This window comes from Lynx rufus, unplaced genomic scaffold (assembly GCF_022079265.1).
Source record: "Lynx rufus isolate CCGP_SWC_20201006 ecotype Redwood Valley unplaced genomic scaffold, mLynRuf1.p SCAF_9, whole genome shotgun sequence".
Classification (NCBI taxonomy): Eukaryota; Metazoa; Chordata; class Mammalia; order Carnivora; family Felidae; genus Lynx; species Lynx rufus.
In genome coordinates, this window is record NW_025814897.1 from 113,989,332 (window position 1) to 114,004,670 (window position 15,339).

The window sequence follows — 15,339 nt, forward strand, 5'->3', positions numbered from 1 at the left end:
GGTGCCGGGAAGCACACGGGGGTCGCCTCCCCCGTCTCATCAAACACCCCTCCACCCACGCGCCTCGCCCCTGCCAGCGCCCGTGGCCGTGTGTGCACACGCACGCACACGCACACACCTTCCCCAGGCAGGAAGCCGCTCTTTGCCAAGAGCGAATGGAATTCAGATTTCCAGAGGGTGTCCTTGGCCTCCAGCTCCGTAGCCACACGCCGAAGAAAGGTCCTAGTGTGTGTGGCGGGGGCTGCGAGAGAGGGCCCCTCCATCTTTGCTCACGTCTATCTGGGCCCCAAGAAGAACCCACAACTGGCTGTGCTCTCCTCAGCCACACCCGGCCTCGGTCACATTCCTTCCCTTCCTGAGCCCACACTGGGTGGCCCCACAACCCAACTTGTACACCTCCCTCCCCACCAGCGGGGAGACCTAGGCCAGGCCCTCACGGGGCAGCCAGCAAGTACGGGCGAGGGGGCCGCGCCCCAAGCCCCGAAGCAGCCGGAAACCACGGAGGGGCCCTCGGGGCTGGGCATCCCACCCGTGGCCGCCTCTCGGCTGTGGGGGGAGAAGATGGGGCTTCCTTCCCTGACCGGCACACCCTGGGGCTGAGCTCCCCGCGGGAAGTCCCTCCTCTTATCCCACCTGTGCCCCCCCTGCTGCAGCACTGGGGTGCCGGCTGCAGATGATCTCCCCCGCCCCCCCCACACACACACCCACATACCAGTGAGAAGCACTGCCCCCTCCCCCCACCCAGGCTGGGCCTTCAGGCCCTGGGATCTGGCATCCTCGGGAGTTAAACATTTACAGACGGAGACCCACACCAGCCCAGTCAATGAGACAAGCCCATGATCAGCCACACACGGTGGACAGGCTGGTCACGCTTCGCTTCTCTCTGACCCAAGTCACGGGGACCTTGCCACCTGTGCGGCCAGGTAGCGACAGGTGGACGGTGTGGTCCTTCTGTAGGTCACGGGCGCCGACGAGGGCTGTGAGCAGCGGGAAGGAGCCTCTGCGGTGTTCCGGGTGCGCGGCGCCCAGGGAGGCCTGGCGCCCAGGCAGTGGCGGCTCTGAGTCCAGGCCAAGCCTCGCTCCGCTCGGACAGGCCCTTTGTTTGCTCCGGAGACTGTTTCCAAAAGCGGCAGACTCCCGGGGGCTCGCATTTCTGCCTGGGGAGAGGCTGCAGCTCTGCAGCCCGGGCTTCTGGCCCCGCTCAGGGCTTCGCTGGTGCTCCTGAGACAGGAGTGGGGGCGCCTCTGCCCCGGTCTTGCCGCTGGGGCCTCTGGCTGGGCACCGTGAGGTCCCGCCGTGGCCCGCGAGGCCACCTTCACTGTTCCTTCTGGCCAGCTCAGACGTCACGGGTTAGCACCGGCCTCTGCTCCCCAGCCTGGCCTGCGGTGGACCCGCCTGGGGGACACTGTTCCCCATCCCTTGGGGGAGGGCCTGCGGGTGGGAGAATCAGCAGGGTAAGGAGCAGGCGCGGGGCACGGAGGGGCACGGGATCTAGAGGCTGGAGCCCAGGGCCCGGCCCCGGCTCTGTCGACAGCTGGCATATTCTCTGGGCAGGGACCCCTCAGGGACTGGTCCCTGGGACTCTGGGGCTCCCGGGACCGGGAGCTCCCCGGGACCCCCATTTCCCAGTTTGTCCATCTCCTGACACGTACAGAGATATTTTCCCACCCCCGAGTCCCGGCCACGTGGTCTGAAGAAGTCCACTCCCCAGGGCAGGAGACGGCTGGGTGGTGGCGAGGCCCATAAGCACGGAGCTGCCGTGGACCGTGGGGTCATCGGGGAGGACGTCTCCAGGGAAGTCCCTCTGAGTCTCCCGGGCGGTTCGCCCCCGGCCCCTACACACACAGCCGGCACTCCATCCTACTGGAAGCCCGTTTTCCTGATCCCGACGCCACCCCATCTCACGAGCCTGCCCCCTGCTCCTGCTGCGGACCCTCTGGGGGGGAGCCCACACACTTGGCTGGGGGGGTCGCAGGGCAGTTCAAAAAGAACAGCAGAAAAAAAAGCATTCAAGGGTTTCAAAGTGGAAAAGATTCTGTTCGATGTGACAAATCCTGAAACTCTGAGACACAAGCCTACCCCCAGAAGGCCTGAGAGCAAGGACGGGCAGGGGAAGAAAGGCGCCCTTGGGCCACCGAGTGGCAGGCACTGGGCCCCAGAGCCGCCCGGGGCTGGGCGGGGAGACAAGCCTAGGGCACGTTCAAAGGCTTGAAGCCAGAGGTACAGAGCCTGGCTGACTGACGAATCAAGAGGGGGCCACTCTGCAGGGAGCTGCCCACCTCCTCTCGGGGGGGCCTGGCTCTCGGGGGGACAGCAGGCCAGGTAACCGTGGGGAAGGACCGCCCCTGAGTGTGTGTGTGTGTGTGTGTGTGTGTGTGTGTGTGTGCATAGCTGTGCGCTCTCTACAAGGCCTTACCTCCCACCCATCTTCCAGCAGTCTCCCCCCGCCCCGGGAAGTCACCCCACTCCCTGCCTCAGTTTCCCCAGCAGGGCACTGTTGAGGCAGGTATCCTGCTTCGGCTGCCGGCCAGTCTGATATCTCGCCCACGATTCAGTTCCCGAGTCTTGGAAGGCAATTCCGGTAGAGTCCAAGTTGCCTTTGAAAATCCCTTGAATTGCCCCTAAAAAGAAAAAAACCCAGCGCTCGGGGCTCTGCGCACACCCCCGCTCCGCTGCCCTCGTGCCCACGGAGGCGGGGGGCCCTGAGTGCAGACATCCAGGACCCTCCCAGGGCTGTCCTTAAAGGAAGCCTCCAGAGCTGCGGCCCATGTGAAGAGATTACTTATCGAGATCAAAGCAAAAGCGGGGTCAGGGCTAAGGGTGTGGGGATGACGCGGACGCCAGACTCTGCGGCTGGATCCGGACTCCTCCACTTGTCTTTCCCCTTTCCGCCATGAGGACTTCCTTCCCAGCTGGTGCCCCAGGCCTCCCGTGGGCCATCCAGACCTCACAGATTTACAGCCGGACCTCCGCCCTGTGGCCCGCCCCTGCCCAGGATGCCTGCCTTGTCCCAAAAGGGCCGGCACGTCTCGAGAATGGATGCCTCTGGGGGGCTCTGGGCCCGCGGCAGGAGCCGTGACCCTGGGCCTGTCACTCCGCGTCCCGGGAAGGCGGCTCGGCCTTGCCCAAGCCATCCGGGAGCCCCCCGGGTAGCCTTAGGTCTGCGAGGCCCCTTGCCCGTCTTGCCTGGTGGTGCCTGGGCCGTGGCGTGTGGAGACGCTGACCGTGCAGGATTCTCCCTGGAGGAGGCGGCCGCAGAGACCGCCAGCCGGCACGCAGACTGGCCTCCGCGCGCCGTTCCCTCCCGCCGGCGGAGAGAGGGGCACGGGCCGACGCCACGCCCCCTGTCGCCTCTCTCCCCCTGCCGGCCCTCAGGCTACCGGCCCGGGTTCCACCTCACAGACCTGGGCTCCCATAGAGACGGTGTGTCTGCATGAGCCCCGGCTCTGCCCCTGCCTCACGGGGACGCTGGCAGGGCCGGGCGCTGTGAACGGGCGCACCGACCCACAAGGACACAAGCTGTGCGTCTCGGCTAAGGGCAGCCTCCCCTCCCGACCCTGACGCAAGAGCTGGACACGCAGAGCAGGGCTCCGTCGGTGTGGGCTCTAAGCACCTGGACGCCAGCAAGCCTGGGAGCACGGCCGCCGCGTTCCGGCCGTCGCCCTGCGGGGCACCACTGGGCACCAGTGAGCTGCCCGGAGAATGAGGGCTAGACCTCCCATCCCCGCCTCGCACAGGGCCCAGGGAGGGCGGGACACACGGCCCACGCCGCCCCTCGCTCTGCCGCAAGCCTGTGCTGTCCTCGGCAGGTGGGCCCGGCCGTGACGGGCGTGAACGGCCCAAGCATGTTGGGGCACGTGTGGCCGCTCCGGGGCACGGTCCTCCGGCCCCCCTCGCCCCACCCCTGAGCAGCAGGACGGCGGGCCCAGGCCTCTCCCTGCACCTCCACGGGAGCCAGGGGCCCCGACGGTCCCGGACCCCCTTTCCCAGCTACTAGAGGCTACTAGAGGTTGTGAGCTTGCCTCCAGCCCATCTCGAGGCCCGGGGCTCAATGGCCTCCGGGTACATCTTGTTAAGGACAGTCCCCGATATCCCCATGGATACGTGGCGGTTTCAGAAGCTCTCGGGTGAAGGAAGGGATGTCCCCGTGGGCTCTTCCGTCCCAGGGGGACGTTTTATACTGGCTGACATTTATCAGGCATGTTCCTGAATTAGGTGCAAGGCCAGACTCCCGACCACGTGTCCTCAAGGGCTCATACCAGCACCGTGAGAACCCACCTCCGGTGTCTACAAGAGGGCGCCAGGGCCCAGGGAGGCCAGCAGACTGCCCCGGTGTCCTGCAGGCAGGACATGATCCACGCTGGCCAGGGCTCCCGCGAATGCAGCGTCTCTGGGCTTGGTGGACGTACAAACATCAGCTGACGAGGAATAAATCTCAGACACACCGCTCACCATCGCTGCACGGAAAACTACAGGCCACGAAAAGAGAAGTAAGTCCTAAGCAAACGAGGGACGCGTCGGGGCCACAGTCGTCTAGAGAGCCCCCCTCCCCCACCTACAGGAGGTTTTCTGGGGCGACCGGCTGTGGGTGGAGGGGTGGACCAAACGGACACAGGCCAGCGACGAAGCAGGGGACCTGGCCGGAGCCTTCCCCACCGGCTGTCAAGACCCGGGATCGGAGCACGGGGACCGTGAGGCATGGCCCTGGGGAACTACAGTCTGACCAGCGGGACCAGATGGGGTTCCGAAGCCGAGGTCCGCGCAGACAGCGAGCCGGAGGGTGACGGGGTGGGCCTGGCGGGGCAGCGGGGGAAGGATGGGCTTTCCCGTGAAGGGTGCTGAGCCCGCCTGCACAGCCCGGTGGGGGAGAATGCACCTTGACCTCGGCCTCACATTGGACGCAGAAATGGATTCCAGATGCCCTGCAGATCGACACGGGGAAGGTGAGCTAATAAAGCTTCAGAAAAAACCAGAGTATCTTTATGACCTTGGAGCAGTCAACGTGTCTCTAATAGGACACAAACGGCACTATCCGGAGAGGAAATGTTTGATTAACTGAATCACACTAGGAGTTCACTTAAAGTTCTGTTCGTCAAAAGACACCCTCAGGAGAAGGGAAGACGACGGAAGAGGGGGAGGCGGCCCTTACGTGCCGTGTACGTACGCGGGCGTGGGCACACGCGTTTCTGACGCCCGTCCTAGCCAGGCGACGTAAAGGCAGAAAGAACGAAGTGCTGAAAATGGATGAGAAAAGGCCACCCGAAACGAAGCGGGCCGGAGACACGAGCACGTTCCTGGAGGACAGTACACGCGGAATAAAAGACAACAGAACAGGCTCACCTGCACCAGCCCCCAGATCCCAGGGCGCTGCTGCGAGCCCTGCCCCCTGCCCCCGCTTCCCCAGCGTGGCCGAAAGGGGCCGTGAAAAAGGCCCGGTGCTGGTGACGCTGCGGAACGGGCCCGCCGCCCCGCCGCCGCCGTGGGGCGCAGCAGCTAGGCGGTGTTGTTGAACCCGAGCCTAGCAGCCCCACGCCTGGGCGTATTCTCACCAGACGTACAGCCTGCTCTCGCCCCAGGAAGCCCGTGCGGGGCGCTCTTAGCACCGACGGTAACAGCCCGGCGCTGGAAACCGTCCACGTGGCCGCCGGCAACGGGATGGACGAACCCCGCGGAGGGCCGGCCGGCAGGCACCGCTCTCTGCGGCCGCGCGGCCCGGCTCCGGGAAGGCAGACGTGCCGGTGGGTGTGCGCCCTGTGCGAGTCTGTCTGCGGAAGGTTCCGGAACGGGCGCGGCTGAGCGGTGCCGCTGGCAGCCGGGACGGTGGCTACCCTCCGAAGGCATGGCGGGGACTGGGGACACGGGGGCTTCCTGGGAACCTGCCTGCTAGTCACATGGGGCCCGGGGTGAACGGAGCCGAGTCCCGTGGAGACCTGCGTGCTCGTCTCCTTCAACTAGAAAGTGGAAAACGCTCTCTATGCAAGGACTGTCCTTTCTGAGCCGGCCAGGCCCCCAACCCCTTCCGCCCCCCACGCAGGCCTCCCGACCGGGCTGCCTTAGGGCTCAGTCTCCCCTCGCAGGTTTAGGCAGAGCACATAGAGGAGCCGTGGGGTACCCGCAGCCACCGCAGATGTCTCCGTAGCAACACCAGCGTGACCTCTGGAGTCACTGCAGTCCTCCAGCCGCCTCTAGCAAGTGGATGCCCTCCTGTCCCTGACCTCCTCCAGCACTGCCTGCCTGGCCGGGGCCGGCCTCACCAAAGCCCTGCCCTTGGAGAGCGCGGAGCCCCGCCATGGGAGTGGCCCGGGGCCAGGAGTTCACTGTCACGGTCCCCAAAGGACGTAAGAAGCCTTCCGCTTTCCTCTGGGCCTTCCACCTAGAAGAGGGCCCACTCCCCGGAGCAGGGGCCTCAGGGGCCGGCCTGCAGCTGGGCCGGTGCAGGCTGGGAGCCAGATCGAGGGCATCTGATTCCTAGTCCCGTCCCTTTCCCACTGAGCCACTCCGCCTCGCTTTTAATTTAATTAGGAGAACATTTAATCCCCCCGTGCATTTCAGAGACGGGTCTGAGCTGGCCGGGGCTGGGAGGCTCTGACTCAGGCAGCTCCACACGGCACTCCCGGGCCGGCTCCCACGGGGTTTCCTTGGCACCTCGCGCGGACGGAGGTGGTCTGGAGCTCCGAGAAGACAGGACACGGGTCCGGAAAGAGACCGGTCTCTGATGTGCCTGGAAGGCCCCCTCCCTCTTCCCCCTGTTCTCTGGCCCCGAAGCAGCCTCGTCGTCCTTCCCCACCAAGGTTTGCAGAACAAGGAGGTGGCCACTCACACAGTGCCTGGGCCTCCACCAGGGTCCGCGGGAGCGAGCCGCAGCTGGCCCTGGGGTCCCTGAAATGCCCTTGGCAACCCTGGTCCCATCCAAAGAGCTAGCCCCGCCGTCCCTGGAGCTGAGTACAGGGCCGAGCCTTGTGACACTTGCCCCGTTTCCAGAAGGCGTGGGGCTGGCCCTGGCCTCCCTGGCAAACGCAGAATTCAGGTGACCTTAGTAGTGACGTGGGGGAAAGCCGGGCCGCGGGGGCCTTGCTGGAAAAGAGAGATCGAGCGTCTCGGCATGAGACCGCAGGGCCCAGGAGAAAGCCGGAGACACGGAAATTCTAATTAAGGCACACGGGGCTGGTTTTGCTCAAGGACCTACAGGCTGTCCTGTCACAGGACGGCCCACAAGCACACAGTTGCTCGTGGCCACCTGGTAGGGGCCCCGCAGTGCCCCAGCCTCAGCTCTGCCTTCCCTGGAAGGCCCTCCCCGTGCCCATCTGTGCCCAGGGTGTCCCGCTATACTGTCCCTGGCGGAGCAGGACGGGCTGGGGGCGACTGGTAGACAGGAGCTGAGCCTCGCCTGTCCAGGATGCTGTGACACAAGACATGGAGGGGGCCGGGGGTCACCACTTCCGGAGGAACCCGTCGGGGGTGGGGGGGGGCGCAGGCGGCAGCGGTCCTGGTGGGCCTGGCCTCTCACACAACCTGCCTTGGGTGTCCGCGTGCAGCCAGTGGACTCCTGGCCGTGCTTGGCTGGCTTGGCCGCAGGGGTGGAGGGGGCTTCGTGGAGATGGCTGCCGTGTCCCAAGGCCCCTGGGAGAGGGGCACCCAGGCCACACCCGTACGCGGTCCCAGTCGGGGCCTCATGCTGAGGCCAGTTCGGGCCTAGCTGCCCACTCAGGTGTGCTAACAGGCATGCCGAGGCACCCACACCCCTCACCACCTCATCTCAGGTGAGGCCGGCCTGGCCCCGGTGCGGGTCCTGCCTGCCGGGGGGTCGGAGCCGCGTCTTGGAGCCCCTCCCAGCCTGGGGCTTCAGGACTCCCAGGGAGAGAGAGAGCCTGAGAGGAGACAGAGCCCCAGAAGGGTCCCAGGCCCCGTACTTGGGGCTCAGGGAGCTGGCGTGGAGGCCTCGACACCCAGAGGGCTTGGCTGCCTGGGCCTCCCCGGGGTGAGGTTGGCCGAGCAGATGTTGGGAAGACGGGTGGGAATCTGATGGCTGCAGATGGGGACGCACAAGGATGCACACAGAGGTGTCCCCCCAACCCCGCCACTGTCCTGTCAGTGGCCGTCAGTGGCCACAAGGCAGTAGATGGGGCAGGAGCCCAGGAACTCCTCCCGGCTCCTGTTGGGGGCAGGGCTCCCCTCCTCTCTCAGAGTTGGGGAGGGGGCTTTCCCGCCCCCCCCCATTGTCCTAGATGCCCCACCTCTACCTTACGCCGGCCCCTCGGAAACCCTGCGGCAAGGCTCTGGGTGGGGGACGCAGGTGCGCACGGGGCTCCCTTCCTCTGGCCCTGGAAGCCGGTCTGCCTGGAGGGGGTGCTTCAGGCTGTAGCCCGGCTCCCTAGAGCTGGGGGCGGGGCGGGGCTCGCGTGGGGGGCTGGGGTGGCCGAGAGCACTCTGTCTCCCTAACGCGGTACGCCCCGGCGACTCCCTAGACCGCACCAGGGCTGCTCAGGGCCCCCAGCTCCCCGCCCCTCATCCCGGCCAGAGGCCCCGGAAAGAGGAGCTTCGCCCAGCCCCAGGGACCTTCCCGTAATCAAGGCTGCAGTGACCTCACCTCCCTGGGGCCCAACGGGTGGGGAGAGCTTGAGATGGAAACAAAATGTGTCTTTATTTATGCTTTTAATTTGAATCCTGGATCCGGCCCAACGTGGTAATACATTGAACATCAGTAAAATGCTGGAGAAGGACGAATCTGTCTGTCAGCAACTGCTTCCCACCCTCTCTGCCCCCTGTGAGACCCCCGTGCACACCCCTGCCCCTCTCACACACACCAAGGCAGGTGCCCGCGGGGCCGGGCTGCCTGCAGCGGCCTTGACGTGTCCCCAAGCAGCCGGAGCTGTTCAGTTGGGGGCATCGTCAGGAGGAGTGCCAGGCAGGAGGTGAAGACACTGAGGGCAGTCGTGGCGCCCCCAGAGCCACCTGTGCCAGCCGTGGGGCGGGGGGGGGCCTCTGCCCAGCCTGCAGCCTCGGGGGCGTCTAGGTTCTGAGGCCCCCCCACCTCTCCCTGGGCCCGCATCACACGCCCTTCGCCGGGGCTCCCCAGGGCACAGCACCCTGTACTAAGGACACATTCACACAGATGCCCTGCGGTCTCCACCTTGACCCTGACCTGATGGGACAGCGATGCCTTGAGGTGGCCCCTCTACTGACACCTCGGCTCCCTTCTCCCAGCACTCACCACTGACCAAGTGTGGTGGACAGATCTGCTGGGAGAAGCCCTTATAGCTTCTAGCATGGGGACCTGGCTGGGCAAGGACTGGGGTGTAGGCCCGGACAGCACCGGGGGTGACAGGAGACACCCCCCCACCCCACCCCCCAGCCAACCTGCCACACTGGGAGTGCTGGCCCGAGAAGGCCCACGGCGGGCGTTTGGGACGGCGAAGCACCCAATCCGCAGCAAGCATCCGGGCCGCTCCGGTCTGACAGCCGCAGTTTTAGAAGAGAAGTGGCCCAGTGCCCCTGATGACACTGCCTCTGCTGGCTTGGATCGCCTCCCGGGGCTCCCCGGGCAGGTGGGCAGGCCGTGGCCCCGGGAAGCTTGGTGCATGCTGACGGCCCTCACCCCGAAGGGGTGACTGTTGCGGGCTTGGCTGTGGGCCCCCTGGATCCCCAGTCCTTTATCACCCTCACCCTGGGCCTCCCTGTGGGGATCTCGCAGGGCCAGGGAGCTGGTGAGGCAGCCCTGTCCTTCCAGGGTGGGACTCCTCGTGTGTGTCGAGGGGCTGGGCCACAGCTGGGAGAATGAACGGGCTGACGGGAGAGAGCGGCGAGAAGGGGCAGCGGGAACCGTGACGCCCGCGTGGAATCCACCTGCCTGAGGGTCATGGCTGTCCCTGCCCCGAGTAGCCACTGCCACCGGAGTCGCACACAGCACCAGCCACGGAACGCCGGCTTTTAGCACCCTGCGGTCTCTCTTGTGCCCTGGGCTCTGAAAAACGCCTCGGCCCGAGTGCCTAAGTCCGCACTCTGCCTTCGGGCCCCGGCCTGGACCCGCACGGCCTGGCTTCCCTGGCTGTTCACACCTCTGCCCTGGCGCATTCGCCCAGCAAGCCTGTCTGGTCATCTCCAGGGCGGATGGGGGCCCAGAAGCCCCCTCCGCTGCCGGGTCCGTGAGGAGTAGTCGCCCCTGCTTCCCAGGGCCCCAGCGGGCTCACGCGAGTCCGGTAAACAGGTCCTGCGCACACTGCCCTCCCCCACCACCACCGGGTGAGGCCTGACCCCCTCCCCCCGTGAGCCTGGGGGGAGGGGGTGCTGCGCAGGGAAAGACGGCAGGCGGGTCCTGTCCTGTCTGATCACGGTACCATCGTGAGACAGTCCTGCCTTCCTCTTTCGCTGGCCACCCGACTCCGCCAGTCCCGCGTGGGCGGCCAGGAGGCCCTGCCATTTGGGTCCCGGCTGTCTCAGTCCCCGGTCACCTGCCGGGCAGAGGCGGCAGGCCTAGGGCCTCGCTCTGACAGAGGCGCACACGGCTCACGACAACCCTGAGACCCTGGGAGAACGGACACACCCTCCAGAGAAACGTCCGTGGAGAGGACACCGTGTCAGCAAGTGACTCTGGGAAGGGCTGAGGGGAGCACGCGCGTCCCAACACAGAAGGACTCCTCCGGGGAGTCCCCGACGGGGCGGCGGCCAGACAGCGCCCGAGTGCCCCACTGACCCCACCACGTGCTGTCACCACTGGGTGCCCCTGCCGGGAGCACTGAGTCATACATCGCAAGGGAATCACACCATGGCCGGGCCCTGGGGATTGGCCTGGCCATGCCGGCATGGCGGGGGAGGACGGGCGTGCGTCCCAGGCCAGCTGTGCCTCGGGGGAAGGCCAAGTGGAAGGCGTGGAAAATCAGCCATTTCCTCCACCTGAAGGAGCCCCTGAGGACAGCCGCGGCATCTGCCCCTTGGCTCTGGCCAGGGTTCTACGGGGAAACGCTGCTGAAAAACAAAGTCGTCTCTCTTTTGGGGGGCGGGGGAGGGGGCGAGGGGAGAGAAAAACAATCTTCTCAGACGCTCAGAGCACAAAAACGAGTGGAAAATGATCAGTTTGGTTTTCCATAAGTCCAAACAAGAGGATCGCGTTCCCAGACTTGGCGGGAGGCGTCCCCGCTCTCCTCCCCGCTCGGTGCCTGGGCGCTGGAGCCGGCCCCTGGCCGCCGGTGGCCCCCAGGTTGCCGAGGGCGGGCGGCAAGCGGCGGGCTCCGGGAGAGCAGGCCTGGGCCCCGGAGCGGCACCGAGGCGGCCCTCTTGAGCCCCGCGCCCCTCCAGCCCGTTCTCCGCGGGCGAGCGGCCACTCACTGTGACACGTGCGTGATGGGGACCAGCGGCGTCTCCCCCTCCAGATCCAGGTCCTCGGCCACGCTGTTGGTTCTCAAAAAGTGGGTCGTGCTCACTTCCAGCAGCATGGGGCTTTTCACTGTGGGCAAAGGTGTGGGGCAGCACGTTAGGCCTCCACGCCAGGCTCGCCGGGGAAGGGCCCGGGGCTGGCCAGAGCCGGGCTCGCGTGTCCGTCCCCTGCCCCCCACCCCGCCGCGGGGCAGACTTGCACGCCCCGAGCCCTCCCACAGACTGACAGGACATGCGCCTGCAGGGATGCGCGAGGGACGGGGACGGTACACGGGGCCTCCGCACGGGGATCCGGTGTGGGGGTTGAGGCGGCCCCCCCCCCCCCGAGCCCGAGGCTGGGGACCAGTGGAGGGCCCCCGACACCCGGGCAGGGCGAGGGCTCAGCCCGGGCGTCTAGGTCTGTCTCTGGGTTCACCCTGAACGTTCAGGCACAACAATAAAACACGGCCGACAGGCACAGGTCCGGTGAGGGACCCGGACCCCCGCCACCATGCCGTCCCCGTCACGCAGACGGAGGGCCTCACGTCAGCGGAGACCCAGGGCAGTCGCGCTCCTGCCCGCAAGGAGTGGCAAGCCTGGGAGAGAGGGGCAGCCGGTGAGCTCCCGGCCCCTCGCTCGGTTCACAGCGTCACATCTGCGACCCATACCCGCCACGAAGGGTCAGCGTAACGTTCAGGCTCCCGGGCCCACCCCCTACAGTCTGGTGCTGGTGCTCAGCGCTGCTGAGAATACATTATCCGTCCCCTGATTCTCAGTGTGGATTGATTTTTTTTCCCTTCAGTTGACGTTTTTATTATAAAAGAAATTAAGTACTCATTGTAGAAAGTGACACAGTTCAAAGGTCCATGAAGGCTCTCCTCCAAGGTCAACCACCGACGGGATTCCTAGCTCATCTCTCTCTGCTCAGCGGCCGCTGACACCAGGTAAGACCTCTTTTTTTTTTTTTAACCCACATGGGACAGTGCTGTCCCTGTCACTCTGAGACACGCTCATCTCATTTTTCTGCAGGTATACAGACGTGGGGCTGCGTTTTGGTAGTTGGATAATAGTCTGTGGTTCACGCCTGCCACGGTTAACTCAACCATTCGGTGTTTGATAGCTCCTTAGGCTCTCTTAGCTTTAAGCCATTACTTTGAGTCGATGCTGAGCCACCCGTTTGTATGGAAACCTGACACTGGGGCTGGGTGAGAGGGTACTCCCTAGGTAATTTTAATAGATGTTGCTGGATTGCTTTCCCAAGAAACTAGCAATTCAGACTCCACCAGCAAGCGGTGTGTGAATATGACAGCTCCCCCACATCCAGGCGCGAACCAGCCGTTGGCACCCTTCCCCGGGGCGTGCCACGCGTGGATGAAGACCGGATCTGGTTTTCCTTTTGTGCTGAATGCCTTTTGTGGCTTGGAGGCCATTTGCATTTCCTTTTGCAGAATTGCCTGTTCATATCTCTTGCCCATTTTTGCTTGTCAATCTGTAGGAAGTGTTTATATATTAAAGATGTTAACTTTTTGTTACATCAGGCATGGATATCTCCCCCCGTCAATCTTTGGTCTTTCAGCCCTTAGGATGGTTGTTTTTATCATAGAGAGTGTTTTATGTGTTTAAGGTGATAACACCTATCTTTTGTTTTGTGAAAAAGGAAGATCTTCCCACTTCAGAGTAATACGGCTGCCTCCTAAATTATTTGTAATATAAACGTACGAATGTTGTGTGTGTGTAAGTTTTAACACATTTGGCATTTCTGCCTAACGTTACGGGTGATCGTCAACAATCTGAAAACGTAAAGGTATTGGATACACTCCTAAGAGACTAAAGCATAAACTAAAATTTCTCGAGAAAAATCACAAAAGAATATCTCCGGACCTCGGGTTTGGCGCTGAGTTTTGAAGCACAAGACTACAGGCTCAATCTGTGAGGGGCAGAAATGGAAATGTTGGACTTGATCAAAATCCCAGGCATTTGCTGTGCAAAAGACGGCACTAAGGGACGCAGAGATAAGCCACGGACTTGAAGAAAGCGTTTCCACATCAGCTGTTTGGGCAAGGGCTTGTATCTAGAATATACAAAGAACTCGTGCAAGCAGATAGCAGGAAAGCCCCCGACCCGATTTATGAAGTGAGTTACAAGCAAGTACCTAAAAAGATGCCCAGCTCAGTCGACACCGGCAGCTGTTAGGGAAATGCAAGTTAAAACCACAGCAAGATGGGGCGCCTGGGTGGCGCAGTCGGTTAAGCGTCCGACTTCAGCCAGGTCACGATCTCGCGGTCCGTGAGTTCGAGCCCCGCGTCGGGCTCTGGGCTGATGGCTCAGAGCCTGGAGCCTGTTTCCGATTCTGTGTCTCCCTCTCTCTCTGCCCCTCCCCCGTTCATGCTCTGTCTCTCTCTCTGTCCCCAAAATAAAAATAAACGCTGAAAAAAAAACAAAAAACCACAGCGAGATGCCACGGCACCCTCACCAGAATGGCTGAAATCAAAAAACAGAAACCGAAGCCTGACGTTGCCACGCAAGCAGGAGGACACGGAGCGCCTGGAACTCTCTAGCCGCTGGCGGAAGTGCAGAACGATGCAGCCACCTTGGAAAAGACTTGGGCGGTCTCTTACAGAGTTGACCGTGCACTTGCCATGTGATCCAGGAGTCCTTCTCCCAGGGATTTACCCAAGCGAGTCGGAAATCCACGTTCACAAACACCTGTACTAAGCGTGCGCAGCAATTTCGCTCACAGTCGCCAAAACCCGGAAACAGCCGAGATGTCCTTCAGTCGGCGAAGGGACATACCGCCACGTCCGTACAGTGCAACAGCACCCAGGACCCGAAGGAAATGAACTAAGAGGTCCTGCGGCAACGTGGGGGACGCTCGGATGCATTTTGCTCAGCAGTGAGAGAAGCCAGATGTAAAAGGCCGCACATTATATGATTCCATTTATATGACATTCTGGAAAAGGCAAAACTACAAGGACATAAACCAGATCAATGGTTGCTAGTGTTTGGGAGGGGGGAGTATCTGACTTCCAAAGGCACGCTCAAGGAAACTCCTAGAGCTGTCGAACTCCTTCGTAGGGTGCTATGGTGGGGGACACACGATTCCAGGCATCTGTCAAAACCCACAGGGCTGCAGATCTCCAGGAATGAATTTTACTGTATACAAAGAAAAAAAAAAAGCCCCAGCCAGCCTGTTGGAGGGTCCTAGGAATGAAAGCAGACCGTGAAAAAAGTGAGTTCCGTGTTAGGAACGTATGACAGTACCTACCACACGGCACAGACAGGAAGGGAAAGAGGAGGCGGCCTACGAAGCCTTGGGAAACAGTCTCTTGACTGCCATAACCGTTAGCGCTCCGGCCGGTACTTACGCTTCTGGGGGGGGGGGGGGAGGGGGGGACCGCACATACATGGGTTAAACAAATAAGTAAAGAAAGTAACACACCGAGTGTGTGTGTGGAGTGGGTGGGCGGGGCAGGAAGGAGTCCTGTGGCCGGAAATGTTGGTATGAACTCCTACTTCGCTAAATATACCACACGTGTGTACTCGGGCTGCGTGCACACACCCCCTGGCCCTGCCCACTGGGAAGTCCAGAAGCAGTGACGGCCCAGGAGCAGCGGTCACACCCTGTACCAGACCTGGTGCCTAAAAGTCACTCGCTTCCCGGTAAAAGGAACCAGGGCTCTCTGGCCAAGTGAGGATTCTGGGGCAAGGCACATACACGACGAGCCTCAAGCGCTGTTCAGCGCCAGAAAGGAAGGGGACATGCAAAACACAAATGGAAGGGACGGGAGACATGTCAGACGGACGCAGGAGCTAACCCAAAAGGACTGTCAATCCAATGGCCAAAGCTAGAACATTTTGAGTGACACAAATAAATAATAGTATTGAATTCCGGCCCAAAAAAGAGGTAGGCCTGAGTCCGTACGGATACAAATCAACAAACAAACGACCGGGAGACAGGGACAAATCTTCCTCCACGGATGCACGGTCAAA

General features: G+C 62.9%; 1 protein-coding gene across 8 annotated transcripts in view; it reads right to left on the bottom strand.

Moving 5' to 3' along the window:
- The window catches only part of KCNQ1 (potassium voltage-gated channel subfamily Q member 1), a 322,108-nt gene that overhangs the window by 170,433 nt on the left and 136,336 nt on the right, over nucleotides 1-15,339 (bottom strand). For 5 of the 8 annotated variants that reach the window (XM_047070503.1, XM_047070496.1, XM_047070499.1 and 2 more), the window contains one exon: nucleotides 11,323-11,440. The exons of 2 other annotated variants lie outside the window; for them this stretch is intronic. In XM_047070503.1, the coding sequence (XP_046926459.1) occupies nucleotides 11,323-11,440 (118 nt within the window). Of the gene's footprint in view, nucleotides 1-2,459; nucleotides 2,622-11,322; nucleotides 11,441-15,339 lie in introns of those variants that run through there. One more of the 8 variants, XM_047070502.1, reaches the window with a different exon arrangement.